The sequence below is a fragment of the Mytilus californianus genome, unplaced genomic scaffold (genome assembly GCF_021869535.1).
Source record: "Mytilus californianus isolate M0D057914Y unplaced genomic scaffold, xbMytCali1.0.p SCAF_5, whole genome shotgun sequence".
Classification (NCBI taxonomy): Eukaryota; Metazoa; Mollusca; class Bivalvia; order Mytilida; family Mytilidae; genus Mytilus; species Mytilus californianus.
In genome coordinates, this window is record NW_026262701.1 from 85,976,713 (window position 1) to 85,991,021 (window position 14,309).

Genomic DNA, 14,309 nt, shown 5'->3' on the forward strand with positions numbered 1-14,309 from the left:
ACTTTAGAAATATATGTGTAAATTGAAACACCATTGCCTAATGTCAAGAAAAACACTTCCACAGCTGTAGATAAATTTGTCATGGTCAACAAAATTGTTGGTGAGATAAAAGAATTGATGCTTTTAGTCGTTTTCTTTCATATAAATGTCAAAATCGTATATTTTATTACTTTATATGGCCTTTGTGGCGTTCATATATCGTGTTGTAATGTTATTTAAACAGTACGCCTTTAATGTTCCACTTGACTAAGTGTGTAAAGCAACTGTTCAGATGTAGGGGGGCCTATAATACACGACGTAAAGTTAAAACGTTATGATGTTGACGTCGTCCTTCAACTTTTAAGCACGTGAATTTTGTTTTGTTTTTGGCGGCATTTCATTTACGCAGAACACCTACATTATGGCCGTCAGTGTAATAGAAAACGTGCTTGAGCAAATAGGACTTATAGCATTCCCAGGAAACTCACGACGTCCTTGCGACGTTATGTTTTGGTCGCTGGAAGGTCATGACTGACGTTACGTTAGTACGACGTTGTTGCAACGTTGTGAGAATGTAATTTTACGTCACGTCAGATACGACGTAGAAGAGACGCCAGGACAACGTTGTTATTGTTTTTAATAACGTTCATCTTAAAATATTATGCAAAAATCTCCCTTAGTCTATATATGCATGTGGTAAAAATTACCGAAATGTTTCGGACGGTTTGAACAGTAATTTACAGCAAATGAAAGTACCATATGTTTTACATGCATACCGAACGAGTGATGCGAACGTAAACGAAACGACCACTACTAACGGCCCAGTAGTTAAAAAAATCATCAAAGATGACAGGCTTAATTTTTACCAATACACGAAACAGAAAAAGCGGAAATGTCTCTGTTGTAGAAACAAATGATTAAGTGTGTAAACATTTTTTTGTATAACTTAACGTTTAAGATTTGATTCATATTTTTTAATTCGACAAGATCGATCTAATTTGTCCTGTTTTGGTGTATTTATGTTTCCGATGATTTCTCTGTACTTTTTATAAACTAAGACCATTGCTTGTATCAAGATAAGGATGTCCTAACATCAAAAGTGTATATAACAAATAGTGTATCGATATATATATTATTTTGAGAAAACTTGTATCATTTTGTACATAAGCTTGACAACAGGGAAATAAAAGATACGAAGTCCAAGGATAATAGTTCTCAGCTATACGAATCAATGAAGACGCCTGCAAAAGGTAAGATAATCCTTAGTTTTTGACAAAAAGAGATTTCCTGTCACTACCATTTCAATTAAGTATTTCAAACATGTATTGGTCAACTTTTAATCTTATTTACTTCTGATAAATGCTGATATTTCAGACGTCCCATTTTTTAAATTCAAATCCATGTGTTCCCTTACTTTATTATTGAGTACCTTACTGGAAAGAAAATATATGATAGTTTAAAACTAACATTATAATAATGAACAAATATGACCAATAACGTACCAATGTCATAAACTCGTAGATTATGCACTGAATGCCAATAAAAATGCAACCCCAACATGTATTTTTCATTTAATGAAAATTAAAACCGACAAATATACTTTGAAAATGATAATAAGACTTTATAAAGTTGCAGCAGAAACATTTTTCTGGGTTTATTTTGATAAAAACCTTCACACCTGAATATGTATATGGTCTTGGTAGTTGACAAATCGATCTAAACTTTTGCAAATGTCCTGTGATATGCAAAAAGAAAATATTCCGCTATTAGCGTTTCGTATTAAGGTTAATCCTGAAAAGCGCTTCGAACGCATGATATTTATAAAGTGTTGTCTTCATTCTGTTCAAGCAATTTTCAGAGCTTTTTGATTTCAGTTTTTATACTTGCCATTTCCACATTTTTACGTATCAATTGAAATTTCACTCTGTATGGGGAACTGGTCTATTGGTATCTTCCATTTTTAGATAATTAAATTGAGAATGGAAATGGGGAATATGTCAAAGAGACAACAACCCGACCAAAGAGCAGACAACAGTCGAAGGCCACCAATGGGTCTTCAATGCAACGAGAAAATCCCGCACCCGGAGGTGGTCCACAGCTGGCCCCTAAATACAAGTGTGTGCTAGTTCAGTAAAAATGGACGTCACACTTAACTCCAAAACATATAAATGAACCATGCATGATTTTTTATTATTAATTGTTTTGGCTTTTAACTAGCTGTCAGTAACTGCGAGTACTCTCAAATCGTACTTTCTTTTTAATTTGACCTGTTGATACTATTTTTAATGCTTTTTTGTTATTTAATGTTAACATGGATCTTGTCTATATACAAGCTTTGATTATTTGGTATCTAATTACTACAAATTTTCACTTCTTCGTACTATGAACATCAAAATTATTTCATTTTTCCTTAGATGCTGTTCTTGGACCTGTACAGGAAGTTTAATCTAGCACTAATTGTATATTTTTATTGTTGATATTCACCCCATATGTATCAAGCGTTAGTTTAGTTTTATTGATATTAAAGACATTTCTTGGTATTCCTAAACGGAAGATTTTATACACACAGAAGAAGAAGTATACTTAACAACAAAATCATTTTCATTTACCTGTGTATAATATGACGCAGGTTTCTTCAAAAGTGATGATTTTCTATAAATTGTTTGAAATTTCACAGTGATATCATACTTTAACTTTGTTTAAACCTGTGTATTTACTTAAAACTTTAATTATTTATCCCTTGTAATATTTTATTAACTGTGTATATGCATTCAGGTGTCACAGGTCAAATTTATTCGTTCATTGTGTGTTAACTTACATTTTTTTGATTGAGTTAAGCCTACCAATTGATATTTTATAGTGTGTTTTCTATGTTGTGATGTTATGCTATTGTTTCAGAAAAGGGAGAAGGTTTGATACCATTAAAACGTTTAATCCCGCTGCAAATGTTTGCACCTGTCCTAAGTCAGGAATCTGATTACAGTAGTTGTCGTCTGTTTATGTAGTTCATACGTGTTTCTCGTTTCTTGATTTTATATAGATTAGACCGTTGGTTTTTTCCGTTTGAATGGTTTTAAACTAGTAATATTTTGGGGCCCTTTATAGCTTGCTGTTTGGTGTGAGCCAATGCTCCGTGTTGAAGGCCGTACCTTGACCTATAATGGTTTACTTTTATAAATTGTAACTTGGATGGAGAGTTGTCTCATTGGCACTCATACCACATCTTCTCTATCTACAAAATTAAAAAAACATACTAGACTAACAAAGGCCAGAGGCTCCTGACTAGGGACAGGCGCAAAAATGCGGCGGGGTTGAACATGGTTTGTGAGATCGCAACACTCCCCTTTACCTCTAGCCAATGTAGAATAAAGAAACACATAGCAATACGCACAGTAAAACTCAGTTTTAAAGACGTCCGAGTCCGATGTCAGAATAGGTAACAAAAGAAACTAAGCAAAATGACAATGATACTTAAATGAACAAAGGACTACTAGCAGTTACTGACATGCCAGCTCCAGACCTCAATTAAACTGATTGAAAGATTATGTCTTCATCATATGAAAATCAAGTACAATCCCTCCCGTTAAAGGTTTAGTATCATACCATCATAAAATATATGAGAAGAAAATAACCCGTATCATGCCAACAACTGGTTTTAGAATAAATGTGTTTAATTCTGATGCAAAGACCCTATGAGTGAATCAATATCAATACCAAAATACGCAATCCTTTATGACTTGACAACAGTATCGTAACTATATTCTTTCCGAATAAGTCTGTTTAAAGGTTTGGTTAGCTTTTGAGGTGAATGCCGACATTTTTGTGCTTTGTAAAGAATATTACCATACAATATTGGATCATAAATTTTGGTATTAAGCTTCCCGTTAAAGATAAAGATATCAAGATCTAGAAAAGGGCAGTGTTCATTGTTAGTATTTGCTTTATTTAAAGTCAGTTCGGCAGGATAAATCTCTTTAGTGTACACACTGAAGTCGTCATTATTGAGAGCCAATATATCATCTAAATATCTAAAAGTGTTCAATGTAAAATTTACGTCAAACAATAATGATATTGTTAGCAGCCTTATCAGCCGGGACAAAAATACATTCCTTGGCGAGTTTGTTTAACTTATGTTTGATACTGGAAATTTGGCTATTATGGTTGTTGTTAGGAGTAAAATGATCTTTAAAATGTTGAATACGTATATCAACTATGTTCATGATTGAATTAAAAAAAGAATCTAATGATTTCTTGTCAGCTTTTTCTCGTTTTATCCATTTACAGCAGTAAGTACGGAGTGAGTCGTGGATGATGTTACGACACTCATTCCAATTAATAATTGACGGGGGACGATATTTAGGTTAATGTTCATTATATAACTTTTGCAAAAAGAAGTGAAACTTTGTACAAAAGACAACCTTAGATAGTTTTAACTTTATTCAGTCGAATTCGTTTTGATAGTTCCAGTTGTGTATTATTACTTACTTCGTTAACAATTGGCTTTGTGCATTCCTTACGAAGGTATATTTACCATTGTACATAGCATAAGACGAAGTCAATATATCTGACTTTGTTTTCCATATTTTTTCTTTTCTTTCGAAATCAATTACTCTTTTAACAATGAAAGTATATATATATATTGGCTAAAATATTTCTTATAAACATTATAATAAAAATAGCAAACAATCGATCTTATTTATAATATTTTTTTAGAAAACACTTCAAAGTCAGACCGAGGCAGGTTAGTATATTTACAACAGTCCTAGTCTGATTGAATCCTCAATATGATCCTCCCCCGATGCTAGAAATTAACCAATGCAGTTTTGAATGATAATTGATGTATAATATGGTAATGAAAAAAAAACCCATCTATTTAAATTATTCAAGAAGTAAGTTTAAAATCAGAACATAATTTCCAGAAAACAACTTATAATCTCATCAAAATATACCAGGCATATAATTAAATTCGACAGCCGCGCGTTTTGTTTGGATTTTATTCACTGATGTCGCTCATATCAAATAAAAAACAAAGTGTGGAAGCATTGAAAACCAACACCATAAAATGTTTTGCAAAATCTCCGTTAATCCATATATGCATGAGATGAAAATAACCTAAAGGTTTCGAATGTTTTGAATAATTTATGAACATTAAATTTATAGCAAATAAAAGTATCAAATGTTTATGATGCATACTGGACAGTGGATTTCAACTAGAACTAAACGATCACTAGTTACGATCCAGTAGTTGAATATATTCATCAAAGATGAACCGTCTTAATATTTTACCGGTTCACGCAAAAGAAAAGGAAAAATGTCTCTGCCATAGAAACAAATGAATAAATTAATTCGATAACACCTCTGTAAACATTTGAATCTTATTTTGCCAGACCAACAAGATTGACCTATAGCTAATTTGTCCTGTTGTGGTGATTTTATGTTTCCAATCATTTCTCTGTAATGTTTGTAAACTAAGACCATTGTTCGTATTAAGATACGGATTCCCTATAATCACCTTGTATATATCAGATAAAGTATTAAAGTATTGATATAGATGTATTCTTTGCGAAAACTTATATAACATTATATATATGCTTGATAACAGGGACATAAAAGACACGAAATCCAAAGATAACAGTACTCAGCTATACGAGTCGGTAGAGAGGACCCAACAAGGTAAGATAATCCACAGTGTTTGACAATAAGGTGTTCTAGTCACTACCATTTCAGAAAAGTGTTTTAAAAATCAAACATCATATCCAAGGAATACCCTTTTCAAAAAAGATATAACAACATTGATTGATGTTGTGAATACTGTGTATCTGTGTATAAAACATACATATGTGAAGTAAGTGTAATGAAAATTATGAAATATAATTCAAATTTTGCATAGGTTCATATAAGCAAAGGTTAATAAAGTACACTCTTATTGTCCTATAATGTCCTTTTTATTAGAGGATATTGCCTTGAACTGCCATTAAAAAATGTTTCATTAGGTATTTTAGAAGTCAATCATCAAATTCAAAGAAGAAAATAGTATAATGAATATATAATAAGTATATTATATATATATAAACAAGTCTAAATTGAAAACAACGTTCAAACCTATGATTGCTTTGGATAAAAACCGCAATTTTTATACGTGTGCATGCAAAACAAATTTCTTGTTAGAGGGGTCTAAATACAGCACAAACAACATTTTCCAAAAGACCAAATGAGTAAAAACGTATATTTTAACAAAACGCATTTGACTAGCAGGTCAAACAACTGATGTTCTTAAACCCTGCTGACTGCCATTGGCGATTGCCAAATAAACGGATCACAAGATGTAACAAAACAGATCTTATTATTAAATTATTACAAAAAAGAAAACAATAAACTTGCGGAAAAGATGGTATACCGCAAACATGAGGTGCAAAAATTTGTACACCATATCCGGATTTCGACAATTAATGTCTCTTCAGTGATGTTAGGAATCGAAACGGTATTTGGAAGGCCATATAATTTACCTCAATTTAGGATAGACTCTTGAATTTTGAAAGAGTCGAAATAGGATGAACGGATCATATTAACCCGAAGGCAAATATAATACAAGCCCAAACGAAAAAATATAAACAAGTCTAAATTGAAAAACAACGTTCAAACCTATGATTGCTTTGGATAAAAACCGCAATTTTTATACGTGTGCATGCAAAACTAATTTCTTGTTAGAGGGGTCTAAATACAGCACAAACAACATTTTCCAAAAGACCAAATGAGTAAAAACGTATATTTTAACAAAACGCATTTGACTAGCAGGTCAAACAACTGATGTTCTTAAACCCTGCTGACTGCCATTGGCGATTGCCAAATATACGGATCACAAGATGTAAAAAAACAGATCTTATTATTAAATTATTACCAAAAAGAAAACAATAAACTTGCGGAAAAGATGGCATACCGCAAACATGAGGTGCAAAAATTTGTACACCATATCCGGATTTCGACAATTAATGTCTCTTCAGTGATGTTAGGAATCGAAACGGTATTTGGAAGGCCATATAATTTACCTTAATTTAGGATAGACTCTTGAATTTTGAAAGAGTCGAACTAGGATGAACGGATCATATAAACCCGAAGGCAAATATAATACAAGCCCAAACGAAAAAATATAAACAAGTCTAAATTGAAAACAACGTTCAAAACAAACGGTATGTATATATATGGGTTTATATGATCCGTTCATCCTATTTCGACTCTTCAAAATTCAAGAGTCTATCCTCAATTGAGGTAAATTATAATGGCCTTCCAAATACCGTTTCGATTCCTAACATCACCGAAGAGACATTAATTGTCGAAATCCGGATATGGTGTACACATTTTTGCACCTCATGTTTGCGGTATACCATCTTTTCCGCAAGTATATTGTTTTCTGTTTGGTATTAAATTAATAATGTTTAAGATCCATTTTGTTTCATCTTGTGATACGTTTATTTGGCAATCGCCAATGGCAGTCAGCAGGGTTTAAGAACATCAGTTGTTCGACCTGTTTGTCAAATGCGTTTTGTTAAAATATACTTTTTCACTTTTTTGGTCTTTTGGAAAATGTTGTTTGTGCTGTGTTTAGACCCCTCTACCAAGAAATTTGTTTTGCATGCACACGTATAAAAATTGTGGTTTTTATCCAACGCAAGCATAGGTTTGAACGTTGTTTTTAATTTAGGCTTTTGTATATATATATAATTATATATGCGACTAATTTGAAAACAAACCCCATAAAAATCAGACTAAGATCACAAAAGATTAAACTGAGTACATATTTTGCATAGGTACATACATAGTTAGCACAAAAATTGAGAGGCACTATCACTATCTCACTTCACTCATACATTTTGGAATAGTGAAAACATTAAAAGAGCAAAAACAATAGCTAGGTAAGGCAAGAATACAATTAAGTTTTGTAATGTATTATGTTGATCGTTTACTACTGCCTATCATTAATTAATATATTTATTTGTTTTATTTCAGAGGCTTACAAATCCACGAAAAACGAAAGTATAGACATGTATTCAAGTGTTATATAGACTTAAATCAAATCATGACAGTTACTATTTCATTTAAGCCTGATATTACCCTCGAGTCTCATTGATCATCCATGCATCAACTGATTATTAATTCAAACTTTTTGCAAGTATCATCGTCATTAATCCTTCTGCCAACAAGAAAACATTTGTATTAGATATTCTGTGTCAATCCTTCCTGAAAAGGCGGATTATTTTTATCTACATTGTATTGTCTTCTCATTTACTAATATGGGTACTTATATAGATATAAGAAGATGTGGTATGAGTGCCAATGAGACAACTCTCCATCAAAGTCAAAATTTATAAAAGTAAACCATTATAGGTCACAGTACGGTCTTCAACATGGAGCCTTGGCTCACACCGAACAGTAAGCTATAAAGGGCCTCAAAAAAATTACTAGTGTAAAACCATTCAAACGGGAAAACCAACGGTCTAATCTATATAAAAAACGAGAAACGAGAAACACTTATGAACCACATCAACAAACGACAACTACTGAACATCAGATTCCTGACTTAGGACAGGTGCAAACAAATGCAGCGGGTTTAAACGTTTTTATGGTACCAAACCTTCACCCTTTTTCTGAAACAATAGTGTAACATCACAACATAGAAAGACACACTATAAAATATCAACTGAAATAGCTTAACTCAATCAAAGGACATATTAACACTTATGTTTATCTACTAAGCTAACTACTTAAACATAAATATTTATAATACTAAAACAAGTTTTACAAAGTTTACATTCTTTTCATATTATCCAGTTGATTATAATAAAATTTGAAAAAAGAAGGGGTTATTAATTAAAACTATGCTTTACATAGAAGTCCATTTTGTTTGATAGATACTTGTTTAGCTATGATTTTATGAATTGACGACGACAATCATTTTACATTATCTTCAACCATGACAATTATCTTAGATTACGATATCAGTCCACTTATAAACCCAAGACACTTACAAAAAAAAAAAAAAGAAATCATGAAAAATCACAAGTCTGCTCACACAACATTTAATCTATGTTCTTTTCGTATTTTATCAAAAGCGGAATAAGTAAATTTTCCTCCACTGAACTGTATACTAATCCACAACCCGTTATTTTGTTCTGGATTGCAACACCATCAAAAAAGACATATCACATAACTAGTAAGTACCATGATCCAAATGACGGTTACCACAAGTAAAGCACAATCTGCTTCTAACTGCAGGGGCACCTGATTTCTCATCTTGTCCTGATAGGCTTCGTGTTGCTCAATGTTTAGTTTTTTATGTTTTGTTTAGTGGACTTGTGAAATAGCCAAAATCAGTCTACGATCAACGTTGCCTGAGGGAGTTGAAACCTTTTTTTTTCTAGTAATTTAAAAATTCATAAACAGACAATTTAGAAAGATTTGTTATAAATCATACCAACTACCGAGGTACTGACTACTGAGCCGATGATACCCTCGGGTACTGATAGTCCACTAGCAGAGGTATCAACCCATTGCTGTAAAAAATAATAAAAACAACACACCATAAATTTCAGGCGTCCGAAGCGCTCTTCTAGATTTACCTTCATCAAGAAATCTCAAAGCCGAATATTTGAACATGTTGAAAGCCAAGGATGTATAAGAACCATAACATTTGGAGATTTATATGAAAAAGGACATGAAAATAGTCACATTATCTAGGTCAACTTTGCCTTAGGGATTTGAAACCTCATTTTCTTTGTCAATTCAAAGTTTATACCGAGTACTGACTACTGAGAGGATGATACCAGCAGAAGTATCGACCCAGTGATGTAAAATAATAAAAACAACTTTTTATTGATTTCATGTGTTTGAAGCGCTTTCCTGGAGTTACCTTCATCTGGATTGCTCAAAGCCGAATATTTGAAAGCCAGTGCTGTATAAGCATCATAACGGTTGAAGAATTATATGACCAAAAAAGGAACTGTGTGCTTTTTCGTTTAGTTTTTTTTCAAATCCCTAAGAAAACAAAAACAAATTTGACATACGTTTCGCAAGAACTCATTAGAATATTGTCAATAGTTTGATGAGTTTAACGTGTGATATTACTTTGAAGTCTTGTTCGACCAACTTCCTGTTTCCAAGTTTATCGTACTTTAAAATTTTCAATATGTGGAATGAACAATGCTTTTGGCACATTGTTATCAGAGAGTACTGGACAGAATGAATAAACTTTTGGTCAGCTGCTTGACAGTGATTAGTTGTATCGTGTAACTGTTGTGTGAATCTCTCAAATACCTTCTTTCTGTTTCCTGAAACTTTGACTCTACCAATTGGTAAGATGAAAACCAATGTGTATGACACCCTTTTCTCATAATTTACTGAACGATTTTGTAGTTTGTTAGCAATTTTACAGTGATTTCGTGTATATTTAGTACGATTTATGACTTATAACCTGTGCGTGCTTTTAGATTTTGTCTCATGAAAAGATTTATTTGTCTTGTCTTGTTTAATGTCATTTCTATAAAAAATGGAAATAATAGCACAAATGCTTTTAAAGCACATCATCTATTTACAATTATCTAGGCCGTAGTTTGCACAAGGATACGACTATTACTGGAAATAGCTAGTTGTTTCAAAAAACGAGAAAAGATCCAGTATATATAAACATAAGTTTGCAAAGCTTGGTATATCTTCTTGTGTTCGACTTTGTATATTGATTCCTGCAGCATACAAAATGTTGAATGTCATAACTCCAGTTCTTCCTCACATATGAACCAGTATTCTGTATCTGATCATGAAGCCTGAGGATATATTAAAAAGTACTTTTGTCAGAAAAATCAACGATATATGCAAAAAAAAAGGTATGGTGATTATAAATGAGCAACTAAAACACTACACGAAATCCCGGATTTGAAGAGGTATGCAAATGTTATGTAAATGTATTCAGAGACCAACATTTACATATATTTACAAACCGCTGCATTTAGTTTATCTTGGATTTACATGTAGTAAATATCAACATTGCTTGTGATATACCCTCCTATAAAACATATTAACACCTAATCAAACCATTTTAAAGTTTAGAATTTGCATATATTTATTACCATCTCAAAACTTTCGCAAACTTATGTATTTGTATACCTCTGCAAATGGAAATCTTTGTCATGTATTTTTCTGGGATGTTAATTTATCCGCAAATGTGTTTCTTTGTCTAGGTAGCAAAGCATCATCGTTCAAATAATTTTATAGGGGTTATAAAGTGTAAGGTGCATCTACATTTGCCTAGTATGTAAACCAATTCAAAACGAGAACTTTATAGAGGGGTGTAAAGCATCATTTTCTTTAATCTGCAGAGACCTGTCAAATGTATTGTAAAGGAATATTTTTGTTAATCTTTATAGTCGGCTGAAATGTATGTCAAATCAGAACATATCAAAAGCCTTTGAACATATTCCAAAATGTATGTTAAATACATAGATTTGCAGACAATTTGTTTAAGGTCAAATGATAATATCAATGACATGTGTAAAAATATTGGACCAAATGTAACTTTGAATACATATGCAAAGAAATGATAAAGAAAGATATTTCAGACAGCTAGAAATGTATTTGTAAATATATTGGGCATGTGTAACTTTGATTATGTATGCAAAGATATTATAAAGAAAGATATTTAAGACAGCTAGAAATGTATGGTAAATAGTTATATTTGCTTTTAATTTGCTGATATATTTGAAAGGTGCAGATTATATGGACAAATATTGCCATAGCTTTAATGGTCAAGCTATGATATGACAAATATAGCTGCTTTGGGATTGGTTTTGGCATATTGGTAATATCATTTATTATACATGAATTTTAATAATTTCGTTTTAATAAAAAAAAATCGGGTCAACAAAATCGGTTCTTGATCTCTTCTCTGTTTGGAGTATCAAATTTAAAATCGGGTTGCATTCGGAAGGTTATCGAGCGATTTATCAAGTTTTTATAAAAGGTCTAAGTTTCTGAAATAGTCTAGAAATATACTTTCATCGGTAAATTAGTTGCCACATAATATTTGACACAAAACACATCTTGAGGGAATATTTTTTTTTTAAAGAATCGGCTAGTTTGCACACATATATAAACGTTAAATCTATTGACGAATATTTGTAATATTTGTTTTCCTTATCCGTTAAGTCCAGTCACGAGATGTTGAACTCCGTGTGGTTCATGAAGCGTCCTCTACAAAAACTTTCTTGTGTGTGAGAAAGAAAGTTAAAAATTACAAACAAAGAACCAGTGAGTCCCGTGTCATAATTGACACACAATTTACCAATGAAATCAAACAAAATCGATAGATAATATCATTCCATCGACGAGATGTCGCCCTTCCTCCGATCAACGGGGTTTATCAGCAGTTAAGTGTGACAATTGTCACCTTTTACAGAAAGATCTGGTCCGACCACTATACAAGAAATGATGTATATGAACTCAACTCTACTTCCAATGTATTTGATGCACTGCTTGTTTTCTTATATCGAGGTATATGCAATTTAATTACAAAATTGCATATTTTAACTAACATATAAATATATAAAAAGTCCAGAAACAATTGACTATCTTTCATATCAATACATTTTTCAGTCGACGTTTAGCAGGCGCTGATTTACTTGAATAATCAATCAAGCTATTACAAATATTAAAGAACATAATTCATGATTTAGAAATTGCTCTTGCTTTAGTTATAAGTGTTGTTCTTTGAGTATATAGCGGTAACAGTCTCGTATATCCTACGTCATGAAAAAAATATTTCAATTTCAGGGTTTGAACATGTAATATGACCGATGGTCTAGAATTTGGTGATGTCTCAGTGATGGAAAAAAGTCAATTGTCAATCCGATCTTGTGTGAAGTCTAATCGCTTGATATAACTTATTTTGTAGGAGTAACACGAGAGGTGTCACATGTGGGATAAGATCTTCTTACCCTTCCGCAGCACCTTATATTAACCCCGTTTTTTGAAGGGGTTCGTGTTGCTCAGTCTTTAGGTACTATGGTTCGTCTTTTGGTCTTTTTTTTTTTGCATTGGCGTTCGATTTATGAATTTAAATTTCCCTTTGTTATCTTTCGCCCCCCTTGTAGACTATCAATCTAAAAAACGAAACTAATGAATATTACCGTATCTAAGGGTTAAATAAGGTCAATCACTGTCATTTATTACGTAAAGTTATGTGAATAAAACAAGGTATTTCATTACAGTTTTTAATTGTAAATCGTACTACTACGAGTGTCTTGTAAAAGAAATAGGAATAAATGAGCAGTCAGTAAATCCCACATACAAAAACATATCATTTGACAAGGATGAGATTTTGGCGCATCATAAGTCCTTCATGGCTTCAATGAACATTACATTGAACAACAAATCGGAGAACTTACCTTGTTTGTATTGGATACCTAAGCTTCTCAGAATTCCGTACAAACAACGGTACATTGCCGGCTCATCTGCATCTTCGACTAAAGAATTGTCCATTAGATTGACAAAAATTCTGTCCGCAGTGAAAGAGGGTCTTCAGAAGTACTGTGAAACTGTTTACTCGCGTAGTGGTATTAACCATATGTGGATTCTAATAAACTCTAAAGAACCGCTGAATAATTTTACATCTCGATCTTTTTCTGAAATTAGTTCTATCAAAACTTTTAATTTTTCAACCCTGTATACCACCATTTCCAATGAGAAATTGAAAAATCGTCCAAAAGAAATAATCCACAATGCTTTTCAACATAAAAATGGTAGCATACGCTATAAATGTATTACTTTGGTATACCATGCGGCTTATTTTGTTAATAAGGAACAAAAAGGTAAAACATGCTACACAGAGGAACAAGTGATCAGTATGCTGGAGTTTCTGATTGACATCATATTTGTTGAATTTGGAGGTAGACTTTTTCAACAAATTGTCGAACTGTGCGCCTCTCCTTGCCGACCATTTTGTATTTTCATATGAGTCGTAGTTCCTTCAGACACTTGTCAAAAACAAGAAGATCAAAGAAGCCAGGTCATTTAATTTCACATTCAGATATATTGATGATGTTATTTCCATTAACAATCCAAACTTTTCTGATTGGGTTCCATTAATATACCCCCCAGAACTAGAAATTAAAGAAACAACAGACACGGCTTCCTCCGCCTCATTTTTAGACTTATACCTCGAATTTGACATACGAGGTCATCTCAGTACCAGAATCTATGACAAACAAGACGATTTTAATTTTGAAATTATCAATTTCCCCCACCTTAGTAGCAATATACCACATTGGTCCACATTGATGTCCAAA

At 32.4% G+C, this 14,309-nt stretch overlaps 1 protein-coding gene across 1 annotated transcript in view; it reads left to right on the forward strand.

Annotated features, from left to right (window-relative positions):
- Positions 1–8,755, forward strand: part of LOC127701655 (synaptogenesis protein syg-2-like) — a 92,208-nt gene extending 83,453 nt beyond the window's left edge. The window contains exons 24-27 of the mRNA XM_052205643.1: positions 1,159–1,229; positions 4,693–4,720; positions 5,582–5,652; positions 7,984–8,755. Of these exons, the coding sequence (XP_052061603.1) occupies positions 1,159–1,229; positions 4,693–4,720; positions 5,582–5,652; positions 7,984–8,039 (226 nt within the window). The 3' untranslated portion in view covers positions 8,040–8,755. The remainder of the gene's footprint in view (positions 1–1,158; positions 1,230–4,692; positions 4,721–5,581; positions 5,653–7,983) is intronic.
- Positions 8,756–14,309: the final 5,554 nt, after the last annotated feature.